Source organism: Cervus elaphus, chromosome 23 (assembly GCF_910594005.1).
Source record: "Cervus elaphus chromosome 23, mCerEla1.1, whole genome shotgun sequence".
NCBI lineage: Eukaryota > Metazoa > Chordata > Mammalia > Artiodactyla > Cervidae > Cervus > Cervus elaphus.
The window spans coordinates 64,080,830-64,095,438 of record NC_057837.1 but is presented as its reverse complement, the minus strand read 5'-3'; the positions used below and the strand labels follow the sequence as shown (position 1 = coordinate 64,095,438).

At 46.4% G+C, this 14,609-nt stretch overlaps 1 protein-coding gene across 1 annotated transcript in view; it reads right to left on the bottom strand.

Annotated features, from left to right (window-relative positions):
- Positions 1 to 14,609, bottom strand: part of MMP24 (matrix metallopeptidase 24) — a 53,169-nt gene that overhangs the window by 15,310 nt on the left and 23,250 nt on the right. Inside the window, exons 2-4 of the mRNA XM_043883720.1 lie at positions 14,359 to 14,507; positions 9,375 to 9,491; positions 6,911 to 7,215 (exon numbers count right to left, since the gene is read on the bottom strand). Of these exons, the coding sequence (XP_043739655.1) occupies positions 6,911 to 7,215; positions 9,375 to 9,491; positions 14,359 to 14,507 (571 nt within the window). The remainder of the gene's footprint in view (positions 1 to 6,910; positions 7,216 to 9,374; positions 9,492 to 14,358; positions 14,508 to 14,609) is intronic.

Sequence of the window (14,609 nt, the reverse complement as noted above, 5' to 3'; positions counted from 1 at the left end):
AGCAGTTTACCCATACTATCTTGATGGCCCTGACCTCTTTCCACCCTCCATCACAGCCATCACATCATCTGCTCCAGGACTGTGAGCTCCTCAAGGGGAAGCTCTGTGCTTAACAAGCTAAGGTGACAGCAGCCAGGACAGAACCATGCTGAATGGTCAGTATTTTTCCAGGTGTGGTCTTTGGATCACCTGCAGCAGAACCAACTGGGGTGATTGTTAAAAATTCAGAGTCCTGGTTGTGAGACAGCTCGTGTTTTCTTTGGACAAGAATCAGAACTTTGCTCTGGAAAACCAAGCGTAAACTTTCCAGATGCAGCTCATAACCTCAGCAATAGACTGCTAGAAACCGGAATGCAGCCATTGCCCGAGGACAACCTTTGGAAGGAGACAAAAGGGACCAAGATTGATTGAGCACCTGTGTTGTTATCTCGTTTAATTTCCACAGAAACTCAGTGAGGGCGTGAGTGCAGCCTTCTGGGAATTAAAAAATATATATGCTTATTTTGTTTGGCTATGCCAGATCTTAGTTGCTTAGTTGTGGCACGTGGGATCTAGTTTCCCAACCAGGGATCAAACCTGCATTGGGAGCGTGGAATCTTAGCCACTGGACCACCAGGGAAGTTCCCCTCCTGGGCATTTTTTGTTTGTTGGCTCTCTGCTCTATTCTTCTGCCACTGCCTGTGTGAACTTAACCACTCAGAACGATCCTTTTCCTACCGCCCTGCCAGTCTAGTTCCCGGGGTGAGGAGCGGTCTCTACAGTAACTGCAAAGGGCTGGCTCTATGACTTTTCTGGTCTTGTCACCTTCCCCAGGGCTGGGCTCCCTCCCAGTCTCTTCTCTGCTGACTTCACTGCTTGATCCACTGGAAAGAGATGAACACATGGGGTGGCTGGGAGACTCCCCGAACTTAGCCTAAAGTTGTGGTGGGCCAGATTGCCCTTCACACGGGCTCCGAAGAGGTGGGGAAAAGAATCATCTACACATTCCAGGAGTGGTTCTCCAAGAGCACCTTCTAAATGCACAGGTGGAGGAGATTCTGATTAAGAAGTTTGTGGTTAGGGCTTCAGTTCAGTTCAGTTCAGTCGCTCAGTCGTGTCTGACTCTTTGCGACCCCATGGACTGCAGCACGCCAAGCTTCCGTGTCCATCACCAACTCCTGGAGCTTACTCAAACTCATGTCCATCGAGCTGGTGATGCCATCCAACGATCTCATCCCCTGTTGTCCCCTTCTCCTCCTGCCTTCAATCCTTCCCAGCATCAGGGTCTTTTCTAGTGAGTCAGTTCTTTGCATCAGGTGGTCAAAGTATTGGAGTTTCAGCTTCAGCATTAGTCCTTCCAATGAATATTCAGGACTGATTTCCTTTAGGATGGACTGGTTGGATCTCCTTGCTGTTCAAGGGACTTCTCAAGAATCTTTTCCAACACCACAGTTCAAAAGCATCAGTTCTTCAACGCTCAGCTTTCTTTATAGTCCAACTCTCACATCCATCCATGACTACTGGAAAAACAATAGCTTTGACTAGACGGACCTTTGTTGGCAAAGTAATGTCTCTGCTTTTAAATATGCTGTCTAGGTTGGTCATAACTTTTCTTCCAAGGAGCAAGCTCAGCTGGTAAAGAATCTGCCTGCAATGCGGGAGACCCTGCTTCAATCTCTGGGTTGGGAAGATCCCCTGGAGAAGGGAAAGGCTACCCACTCCAGTATTCTGGCCTGGAGAGTTCCATGGGGTGGCAAAGAGTCAGACACGACTGAGCGGTTAGGACTTAGGCAATCTTTTAAAAATAAAGTCCCCTGGGTGGATTTTATAGTGATTGGGTCAGGCTGACACACCTGTACCAACCGTTCAACCTTCATGTCACTAGGAGTGGGACAGCCTGCATCACAAGTGCTTCCCAAATGTGATGCAACAGAGGGGACCAGTGCCACCTGGGGAGCATTCTCTCCAGTAGAGTCTATCCAGCCAGGCCTGTTGATCTAATTATTGTGTGTACCTGCTAAGTCGCTTCCATCGTGTCCGAATCTGTGTGACCCCATGGACTGTAGCCCACCAGGCTCCTCTGTCCATGGGATTCTCCAGGCAAGAATACTGGAGTGGGTTGCCCTGCCCTCCTTCAGGGGATCTTAAGGAATTGAAACCACATCTGTTGCATTGGCAGGGAGGGGTTTTTTTTTTTTTTTTTAAAACCACTAGTGCCACCTGGGAAGCCTACATCTAATTATTGATATTCAGGATAGACAGGGAAGAGAGATATGGTAAGAGTGCACCTAAATCAGAGAAAGACAAGTATCATGATATTGCTTATATGTAGAATCTTAAGAAATAGGTACAAATGAATTTATCTGCAAAACAGAAATAGAGTTACAGATGCAGAAAATAAACTTACAGTTACCAAGGGGTAAGAGTGGGAAGATTGGGATTGACATGTACACACTACTATATATAAAATAGATAACTAATAAGGACCATATAGCACAGGGAACTCTACTCAATTCTCTGTAATGGCCTATATGGGAAAAGAATCTAAAAAAGAGTGAATATATGTATAGCTAGTTCACATTGCTAGAAACTTGAAACTAACACAACAGTGTAAATCAACTATACTCCAATAAAAAAGAAATAATTATATATATAAAAAAAAGTGAACCCTCCCACTCCTGGGTATACACACCGAGGAAACTAGATCTGAAAGAGACACATGCACCCCAATGTTCATCGCAGCACTGTTTATAATTGCCAGGACATGGAAGCAACCTAGATGCCCATCAGCAGATGAATGGATAAGGAAGCTATGGTACATATACAGAATGGAATATTACTCAGCCATTAAAAAGAATTCATTTGAATCAGTTCTAATGAGATGGATGAAACTGGAGCCCATTATACAGAGTGAAGTAAGCCAGAAAGATAAAGACCAATACAGTATACTAACGCATATATATGGAATTTTAAAAGACGGTAACGATAACCCTATGTGCAAAACAGAAAAACAGGCACAGATGTACAGAACAGACTTTGGGACTCTGTGGGAGAAGGTGAGGGTGGGATGTTCTGAGAGAATAGCATTGAAACAAGTATACTATCAAAGGTGAAACAGACCACCAGCCCAGGTTGGGTGCATGAGACAAGTGCTCAGGGCTGGTGCACTGGGAAGACCCAGAGGGATGGGATGGAGAGGGAGGCGGGAGAGGGGATCGGGATGGGAAACACATGTAAATCCATGGCTGATTCATGTCAATGTATGGCAAAAACCACTACAATATTGTAAAGTAATTAGCCTCCAACTAATAAAAATAAATGGAAAAAAAAAAGTGAACCTGAATCTAGTTGAGCCTAATGCCTATATTCAGGACAAGTGACCCAGTTTCTTCAACAGATACAGGGATGAGAAAAGCGAGGTGACTTGTAAATGGAAAGGGCCTTAAGAGATGTGTCAACCATGAATGATGTGTGGATGCTGTTTGGATCCTGATGCAAGTAAACAATTGTAAAAGCCATTTTTAGGTGATTTGGGAAAATGAACAGATTGGGTATTGGATTTTTTTTTAATTTTATTTTTGGGTATTTGGATTTTAAGAAATTATTATTAATGTTGTTGGGTTTGATCATAATTTTGTGGTCATGTTAAAAATAATCTGTTAGAATTCAGGGGGTCCCCTGGTGGCTCAGATGGTAAAGAATCCACCTGCAATGCAGGAGACCCAGGTTCTATCCCTGGGTCGGGAAGATCCCCTGGAGAAGGGAACGGCAACCCACTCCAGTATTCTTGCCTGGGAAATCCCATGGACGGAGGAGCCTGGCGGGTTACAGTCCGTGGGGTCACAGAGTTGGACACAATGGAGTGATTAGTACTTTCACTTCTTTTTTTTTTAACTTTTAGAACTTAGAGAATGAACTTATGGTTGCCAGTGGGGTAGGGTGGGAGGGAGGGATAGACCAGAAGTTTGGGATTGACATGTACATGGTGTTATATTTAAAACAGGTAATCAACAAGGACCTACTGTAGAAAGAAATGTCTTTTAGCAACAAGAAAAAAAAAAAGTCTGTTAGAGGTATGTATTGGGTTGACTAAAAAGTTCAAATGGGTTTTTCCATAACATCTTACAGAAAAACCCAAATGAAATTTTTGGCCAGTCCAGTACTAGCGTATTTACAGATAAGATGACATTGTATTTAAAATTTTCTTTAAAATATATATTTTAAAAAATCAAGGTAGGGGGAAGGAAGATGAATCAGTACTGATGTAATGTTGATAATTGCTGGATTAGGCTGATTGGTGCCTGGGGGCTCATATTGTCATTCTTTCTACTTTGTGAGCTTGAAAGTTTTCCTAATGGAAATTTAGAATAGAGAAGAAAGCCACCAAACAAAAACTTCCCAGGAAGCTGCATTCAGTGCCCTCACTGAGTTTATGCAGAAATTAAAGGAGATAACACACAGGTGCTCAATCAATCTTGCTTCCTTTCGTCTCCTTCCAAAGGCTGTCCTTAGGCAATGGCTGTATTCTGGTTTCCAGCAGTCTATTACCCGGGTTATGAACTGCCTCTGGATAATTCATGCCTGGTTTTCCAGAGCAAAGTCCTGATTCCCATCCAAAGAAGACATGAGCTGTCTTGGAATTTCTATCCGAATTGTTGATCGTTGGTCATGAGGGGGTGGGACTGACAAGAGGGTGTCAGGATGGGGCCCATCCACTCCTCCCCACACGCATCCCCAGAAGTTCTCTGGATTTGGAGACTGGCCCAAGGTCTCCACCAGCAAGAAGCATTGTAGAAGTGTAAACCCAGAGCTGGGAAGGGCAGGGCAGAGGAAGAATGTCTTTAATCATTCATTTATCTCTCTCAGGGCTCTGACTGTTATCAGCTAGCAGTGCCTGGCACATAACGGGGGCTCAAAAATGTTAGTTCTCCTCTCTGCACATTTTATCAGTGAGCACAGACTGCTAACTGGTTGACACTGATCCAAGAATAAGAACGAGATAAAGAATAGGTGTTTAGAAAGCCGGGAAACACATTGAGAACACAAGGGAAGGAATGCCTGGGCAGAGGAAATGGAGCTGGATGGGAAGGAGGACCAAACAAGAGGGAGGGGACAGGGAGGAATGAGCAGCTTCATAGCGTTGGCCAGGCCATCCCCTGGATCACCCTCAGGCAGGCCAAGAGTCCTGGTCCCTGATCTATGAAACGATGTGAAAAGCTTTCAAGGAGGTGGTCTGTAGTAGACACAGCCTCTGAGGAAATGGGCGTTTAAAGGCTGCTCTCAGCCTGAAGCATCACCAAGGACAAAGAAATCACTAAGGATTCCCAAATTTAAGAATCGGAATCTCCAGGGAAAGGGCCTGGGAATCCACATTTATAATAAGAACCCTGGTCGATTCTTATGATCAGGCAAGTTAGGGAAACTGCAGATTAAGATGGTGTTTCTTGAACACCTACCTCAGAATCCTTGGGGAATTTATGAGACCAAGTGCAAATTCTCACATGCAAATTCCTGACCCCAGAATCAGAGAATCAGAATAGCAAGAGGTCAGGGGCCTGCAGCCTGGAATTGGAATTCATAAAAAAAGTTTCTAGGTGATTCTGGTGTGCCCTACAGTGGGAGAGCCACAGAAACAGCATGGTGGCTAAGAGTATGTTCTCTGGAGTCGACATACCTGGTTTGAAGCCTTATTTCCCCATTCACCAACTGTGGGCCCTTAGTAGGGACCTTAGTAGGTTACTTACTGTTTCTCTACACCTCAGTTTACCTATCTGTAAAATGGGGATAATAATAACACATACATATTATATAGTATGTGGAAAATACTTGATATAGACCTTAGAATATTAACATCCTGATTCTAACCTATTATAATCTAAAATAGGATCAAATTGAATCCTCTGTCCCTCTTACCTCTAGATTCCTACTGATTTTCTTGGTACTTCTACTACATCCTTCAATATAGTCTGCCTTGTGACAGGGTGACTTCTGTACACATCTGTCTTCCCCACTTGACTCTGGACTTCCAGAGGGCAGAGACTATGTCTTTTTTATATTTTTATTATTTACATTAAAAATTTTTTATTTATTTGTTTAATTGGCCACGCCATGTAGCATGTGGGATCCTAGTTCCCCAACCAGGGATCGAACCTGTGCCCCTTGTTAACCACTGGACTGCCAGGGAAGTCTCCTTGGCAGTGTCTTTTTTAAATGTTCAAATACATGAGTCATGTTCTATTAGAGTCAGAAGAGGTCACCTAATCCAGCCTCTCATTTGATAAATGAGGAGACTAAGTGTGAACGATTCACTACAGGTCACATGGCCAGGTGGTTAAGCTTTAGTTGAGCCCCTGCAATGCTGCCTACTAGCTATGCTATATGAGCCTCAAACTCATCTTTAAAATGGGCATAATGATGTACACTTGCCTACTTACTAAGCAAGTGACTTACAAGTAAATACTGATGAGGAACTCTTGCAACCTGAGGAGTCTTGTTATTACTCCTACACAGAAGATGCTAGAGTAATTACAGGGCCTGTTATTCACCTGTGAGGTCGACGTAAGGGTGACTCAGTCATGTCTTCCCACAGCGTGGCCTTTGAAGCCTTCATCAGTCAGGCCAGAGCCTACCACTTTCAGCTTTAATCCCCATTTAACCTTTTCGTCTAGCCTCTGATCCATTACTTTATCTTCTTAGTCATGGCCTAAACTTCCTCCTGACTCCATTCAATTAGACCATGAACCAAGTGATCTGACTCATCTCCCTGCTCCGATGGATCAAGTGTTGACCACAGTTCCCACTCTCTTAGGTTCTCAGATGTTTGACAAGAAACTCTGGAAACCAGGAAACTCAACAATGGGATCCTCCAAGCTCCTCCTTAGGGCTTCATTTCCTGACAGCCAAGCAATCCCCTGTCCCCTCATGGCCTTACCATCATGGTTGGCATTTCCTAACGTCCACGGCTCGTCTGAGTCAAAGTGAGTGTCTCCACCAATCCCTGGGCCAGGGAAGTAGGCATGAGCCAGGAATCCCCCTTCTCCATCAAATGGGGAGCTGTCGCCATGGAAACCAGAGGCAAAGAAGATCATGATGTCTGCCTCCTTCCGGTCACTTTTGATCTCGTGGTATGGCACCTCTTCAAAGGTCAGCGGGGTCACCTTCTGCCACACATCGAAAGCCTGGCGAATAGCTTTCCGAGTGTCTAGCTCACCCACCTTTGGGGTGTAGTTGTGAATGCTGGTGAGAGAGGGGAGAAACCACAGGGAGGAACAGACAGGGAATTAGAGACTAGCAGAGCTAAAAGGAACACGAGAAGCTATGTGGGCCTAGAATTCTGCTGAGGTAGCCCAGGGATTGAGGAAGAGGCGGGGTAGATAAGGCTCTGGGTCCTCAGCCTGCCTTTTACTCGGTGCTTTTGTATTTGATCTCTGAAAAAGGTTATGTTGAATTTGTAGAAGAAAATCAAGTTGGTGCATGGCATTTCCTAATTTTTAAGTTTTTCTCTCCATACATAAAATATGTACATTTATGAAAGTTATAAAAACTCTTACACTGTAGAGGGTTTAGTGGAACATCCCTTTCTTTGAAAGGGGGTGGGGGAAGGAGAGGGAATAGCATCGATGTACATACACTACCACAGCTAGTGGGAAGCCGCTACACAGCACAGGCAGCTCAGTTCGGCGCTCTGTGTAGACCTAGAGGGGTGTGATGGGGGAGGCTCAAGAGGGGGGGATATATGTGTGTGTGCATGCTCCGTTGTTTCAGCTGTATCCGACTCTTTGTGACCCTATGGTCTGTAGCCTGCCAGGCTCCTCTGTCCATGGGATTCTCCAAGCAAGAATACTGGAGTGGGTTGCCATGCCTTCTTCCAGGGGATCTTCCCAACCCAGGGACTGAAACTGTTTCTGTCTCTATCTCCTGCATCGCAGGTGATTTTTTACCCAGTGAGCCACCTGGGAAGCCCAGATATGTATACATAGAGCTGATTCACGTTGTTGTACATCAGAAACTAACACAGCATTGTAAAGCAATTATACTGAAATTAAAATTTTTTTTAAGTCTTTGGCACCAACTACTACTATTTGTCTACCTAGAAGCTAGTATAGAGTAGCGTCTGATTGAATCAGTTATAGGTTCAGCTATGTAAGGTTACTGTATCCATATTGCATGGGTCTCCATGATGGAGCATCACCACTTCTGGCTGCTCTGTCCCATGAACACCTGGGGCAAGGACTATTCACTCATTCTACAGATAAGGAAACCGAAGCCCAGAAAGGCTGCAGGATAGAAGTTAAGGTCAGAGTTCAGTTAAGAGCCAGTTCTTTCTCTTCATCTACTCTACCTCTTCTGGAGACTCTTAAGAGTCCATCTAGGTTTCTAACCCAGATTCTTCTTAAGTTTCCTCCTTCTTGTCAGATTTCTGAAAAGATTCTGTTCTGGCCTCTACAGCTTGTGAGCAGGAGAGCCCTTAGTAAGTCAGCGTTAGTCACTCAGTCATGTCTGACTCTGCGACGCTATGGACTGTAGCCCACCAGGCTCCTCTGTCCATGGAATTCTCCAGGAAAGGATACTGAAGTGGGTAGCCATTCCCTTCCCCAGGGGATCCTCCTAACCCAGGGATCGAACCTGGGTCTCCTGCAGTGCAGGCAGATTCTTTACTATCTGAGCCACTAGAGAAGCCCCAGGAGAACACTTAGCTCAACTCTGTCTTAGATCCTACTCCTGAACCTAGGGGATCCACCTGAGATGGAATCAGAGACTTGAGAGGTGCCAACCAGGGCCCAGCCGAGCCTGTACTATGCCTGGCCCTGGCCCCACCCCATCTGAATCCAGATGTCTGTGTCTCCTGTGATGGGTTCCAGCATCTCTGACTGTGGTCACTGGTCTGAATTGGAGCCTGTTCCTGCTTTGCCCTGGTTTCCCCAGACAGTCAAGGGGTAACACTGTTGCAGTTCATCTCCCAGATCTTTACAGAGTCCTTAAGAAACAACTGGGACTCTGTGCTGGGAATCTCGGCTGAAGTCCATCAATCAGGCTAAGTGGGGAAGCGATCCAGATGAGAGGGAGTGGGGTTTGGCAAGCGGTGGTAGGGAGGACGAGTTCAGCCATGGTTCTTTAGCCCAGGTGAAAGTTATCAGACAAGTCATACCCCACTTTCCGTAACTAAAAATGCGAGGAATCTAAACAGAACATAATTCATGAGCCCCTAAAGGACCAAACAAACCTGAAGTTGGAGACCCAGCAATCACTGGCTGTTATAAGAAGGACAAAGTCACAGGCTCTTAGAGCCAGGCCGTGATCACAGACCCACCTACAGTGTGAACTTCAGAAACTCAGGCCAGGAAAAGACTGAGGGTGGAGCCAAAGCCAGGGAGGAGGAGAGGGCGTTGAGGCACCTGTAGGTGATGTGTTTCTGCCTCCATTTCTGTCCCGTCAGGGCATAGCGCTTGTGTCTCCGCCTTCGGCTCAAGTGAGGGTGATCTGGGACACCACACCGGGGTTTCTTCATCCACCTGGGCAGAGAGAGGACACACCCACATAGACACTGTGGTCACTGGACACTCCAGGAAGGCACTGCAGCATCCCTGGTCCCAAGCTGGATGGCAACGTGCACATTCAACCTAAACTCTGGGCCCCTGGCTCTGATGGGGTCCCCAACAGGAACACCATCAACTGGTCATCTGTTCATTCATTCCCAACTGAATATGAAGAAGCACTGCTGCGTGATGGACTCGGAGTCAGAAGACACGGGCTTGCTAGTTCCAACTCTGCCACTAATCGCATGAGTCCAGGCCAGTGACTGAATCGATGTGAGCCTCAGTCTCCTCATTGGCAATGCAAGAATTACAGTTCTCCCTGGTCTTAGCTTCTGCGGAGCCTTCAAGGAGGGAGTGCCTGTGGACATGCTCTGTATGTGAAATCAGATCACATCACTCTTTGCTTTAAAACTCCCAATCACCTGGAATAAAATCCAAATTCCTCACCTTGGGACTTCCCAGGTGGTCCAGTGGCTAAGACTCCACGCTCCCAGGTTTGGTCCCTGGTCTGGGAACTAGATCCCACATACTACAAGAGTTCACATGTAGCAAGTAAAGATCCTGCATGCCGCCATGGAGATTAAAGATCCCGAGTGCCGCAACTAAGACTCAGAACAGTCAAGTAATTACATATTTTAAAACAAACAATCAAAATAAACTCCTCGTCTTGGCTCACGGCCCCCACATGATCTGTGACCACCCCGTCTACCAGGCACCTGTATCCCCTTCCTCGCATCCACTCTGCTCCAGCTCCAGTGGCCTCCCTGCTGTGCCTGGGACATCCTAAGGTCATTCCAGTTCCGGGTGTTTGCATTTGCTATGTCCTCTGCTTGCCATGCTCTTCATCACACGGTTTGTTCCCTTACTTTATGAAGGTCACTGCTCAAACGTCACCCCTTCCAAGAGGGTTTCCCTGCCACCTTATCTAAAATAATAGCTTCCCCCCACTATCCTACCTCTGTTTATCCTGCTTAATTTTTCTTCATGGCCTTTATCACTGCCTGAAATGACATCTTATATTAGCTTGTTGTTTATCCTTTGTCTTTCTTACCTGATTCTAAGGTCCGTGAGGGCGGGAACCTTGCCTGTATTCCCACTGTCATCACAATGCCTGACTTAGGAGGTGTTCAAGGGTGATGGTTAAATGAATGAATGAGAACTAGCCCATGGCAGAAAGGCACAGCTTGGAAAACAGTAAATTTTATATCACTCCAGATGTTCAAAAAGTGGCTGAACAACTGTAGGGCTTAGAGTGTAGTTATCCACAGCACTTAACTACGTTGTACTGTGATTTGAAATCTATTAGTTTATTGCCTTGAATAAATAGTAAATTTTCTGAGGACAGGAATGAGTTGTATTCATCATCCTGGCTTTAGAAGCTAGCCTTGTGCTAGGAGCTAAGTAAATCTTGATGACTGTTTGTTATCAGTAAAGTTGCATTAGGGGACAGTGAGCCTGGGACTTCTTTGGAGATGTGAACTAGGGGCCCGGGGAAGGAGATTTAAAAGATCATGGCTGATTGGAAGGGTCACCGTTGCATCTCATGTCCCTTTGCCACCCTAATGACCAGCTCACTGAACTAGAGGTTGAGATCGCTGCAGGGGAAAACAGTCTGACCTCATTTCCAGTGGTTAAAAGCAGTTGCCTTTGGCAATAGAGAGGAAAGGAGACAGAGACTATTTTAACCAAATATTAAAAGCCCCTTGAGGGACTTAACCAGGTCCCACTCATTTTGTATCTATCTCACCTAGAACGTCCACACTCAGAAATCAATACTAAAAGACTAAATAGTGACAGTAACAGGCATTGATATAAATGCGTATAATTTTCAGTGTTCATTCTCTTTTTAAAAAAAATTAATTTGAAGGACTCCCTGGTGGTCCAGTGGCTAAGACTCTGGGCTCCCAATGCAGGTGGCCTGGTTTTGTTCCCTGCTCAGGGAACTAGATCCCATATGCTGTAACTAAGAATTTCCCCATACCCCAACTAAAGATCCTTTGTGCTGCAACCAAGACCCTCACAACCAAATAAATAAATATTAAAATCAAATAAAAAAACAAATTTGATTCTCAAAGCAACTCTGTGAAGTGATCAGAAATGACTGACCCCGATTTTAGACAAGGGAAAAGATACACAGATAAAATCAGTAACTTGCAAAATACAACAAAGGGTGAGGCAGGACTGGGATTCTGTTGAATGAATAAATGAAATATCAACTAATGTACCTGAACAAACAAAAGTTGGGGTTTTTCTTTTCTTTTTCACTCTGCTTAGCACTTGGTTGGGTTAGAGGAGCTATGTTTGTTGAATGAATGAAGGAGTGAATAAGGTGTGACATTTCCCAAGGCAGACACTCAAAAATAATCCTTTGAGGGGCTGATCTAGCTTCCTTTCACTGACAGTCCCTGGGAAGAGACCCAGGAGGCACCTTTGCTACAGCCAAGGTGGAGCTAGACCTGGAAGGGCCCCGGGGTGGGGCAGGGAGGAGACCAGCTCAGAGAGAGGCAGCGACACCCGAGGTCACAGAGCTGGAGCCAAAACGAAGGTCTCCAAGTTCTCCCTGCAAACATGCTCCCCACTCAGGTCTGGGATTAAGTGTGAGCACCTTCTCCCTCCCCGTGCCTCCAAAACAGCACCCCCAACCCCGCTCTCCTTCCTACAAAGAGGGGGCGCAGAGCGGCAAGTGGGAAATGCCAGCCCCCTCCCTCCGCCTCCTCCTCTTGCTGCCACCTGCCACTCCCTGAACCCAGTCCAGCGGGCCTGGGGCTTCTGGAACGGAGTGAAACCCAGGGCCAGGTGGCACCTCAGCAGAGCCACCAGCGCTGCCGCGGCAGGAGGCGATGCCATGAGGCCTGCGCAAAGCCCTCAAAATAACCTCGGCTTGGAAAGGCGGCCGGGCTCCCCAGGCCGCAGGCCCACGGCGTCCACTTACTCACAGCATCGCAGGAGCCGTCAAGTGTATTGTCTCAGGGGTTCACAACCTCACAATCAGAGGATCTGAGGCACAGGAAATGTTCGTATGGGACTATGGGATCATAAAACCCCAGACTCACCAAATTTTATTTGAAAGCTTGAGGCTTAGAATAATGGAATCTAGAATCTGAGAGTCAAAATCCAACATTTCCCCTCCATCCCTTACCCTCCCTCCCCCAACCCCTTCAGTAAATGAGCAAGCTGAGACCTAGAGAGATGATTACCTCAAGGAGTGACTCACCCAAGGGGTGGATTGATCCTGGATCCACCACTGGCTGGATTTCCTGTTCTCTGCCAGCCGCCTACTTGCCTGCATTCTCCCCAAGACCTGCTCTCTCCTTCCACCTGAGTTCCGGTACCCCCCACCGCCCTTCCCCCTCCCCCATCGCCAGGAAGCTCTTTCCAAGCTCTTGGCCATGCCTTCCTGGCAGTAATGGCTTTTCTTTTCCTTTTTATGTCTTTTTTTTTTTTAAATCTTTTTATTTTGTATTGGGGTACAGCCGATTAGCAATGTTGTGATAGTTTCAGGTGAATAGCAAAGGGACTCAGCAATACATGTACACGTATCCATTCTCCCCCACAAACTCCCCTCCCATCCAGGCTGCCACATTTACACTGAGCAGATTTCCCTCTGCTATACAGTAGGTCCTCGTTAGTTATCCATTTTAAACACAGCAGTGTAAACATGTCAGTAACGGCTTTTCATTTAAATAGCTTTAATAACTTTCATGGCTATTCCGTAGAGTCAAAAAAACTCAACCCTCCCCCATCTTAAATAAAAATTCATCCCTCTCTAGCCACCATCTATCCCTCCTTTCCTTCACCGTTCAGCACTTTTTTTGAGGGGGTGGGCAGGCTTATGGGATCTCAGTTTCCCGACCAGGGATTGAACCCAGGCCACGGCAGTGAAAGCCTGGAGTCCTAACCACTGGACCATCAGGAAACTCCCACTGCTCAGCTTCTTGAAAGTTGCCCCTATGTTTGCCATCGCCGCTCCTCGCCTCCTCTTCTCCCTATCGCAATCTGACTTTGCTGCCATCATTCCATGGAGGTTTCAACGCCCTCTTTGTTACCAAACTCAGCAGACACCTTTCAGCCTCCTGTTTGACCTCCACGGAAGGCTGACCCTGCTGACCATCCCCTCTGCCCCCCGCAATGGCCGTAGCCTCCCTGCCAGGCTTCCTCCACTTCTCAGCTGGCTTCTTTTCCTGGGGGTTCCACCCTCATCACTCTTCTCTCCCTCCTCTTTATCTTCTCCCTGAGTATAAAACCATCCGTGTGGTTTGGCCTACTTGTCCTTACCTCCTAAGTATCTCCCTGAGGTTCAGTGTTTCCTTCTGAGTTTTAGACCAGCAGAGCTAGCTGATGGTGTTTTTCACTAAATGGGGAGCCTCTGGAGTGCAGGGATCAAAGGACCAAGCCCACTGCCCAGCACATGCAGACATTCAGCAAATGTTTAATAAAATGGGGAAAGTGGAACAAGACTTGCCATCATTATTCTAGAATTTCCTGTATTTAGTGAGATGCATACATCTCAGGGATACCAGAAGGGTGACTCACAGACCCACAACTTATTAGAATCAGAAGAGATTTAAGGCCACCTATAACCAAACCCCTTATTGTGTTGATAAGGAAACTGAGGCCCAGAAGAGTCAAGAGTCTTGTCCAAGGTCACACAGCAAGTTCAGGGCAGAACACATCCCCAGCTCACGTAAGAGAAGGCCCCTTGGGGTACTCCCTCCCAGCTGACACTCAGGACTGGAAGATAGGAAGGTAGGATGGGTGGGGTATACAGATGAGGCCATGACAAATGTGAACCCAAACGTAACTCTGGAAAGTTCAAAGGCATAATGTCCTGTGCAAATCTTACTCGATTGTTGTCTGATCCAACACACCGGTGACAGGGATCCCGTAAAACTGCTGCATGGTGGCGACTGCTGACTGTAAGGCCTTCCCTGAGTGCAACGCAGATGACCGTGAGTCAGAGGGCAGCAGATAGCCATAGGACTTTAACCAGTTCTGAAAAACATGCACAGAGAAAAGAACGCATCATGCGGGGAAGTCTCATTTGCCCTTGAAACTAGGGACCGTTTTACCCAAGGGACTAAGGACACATGTTCT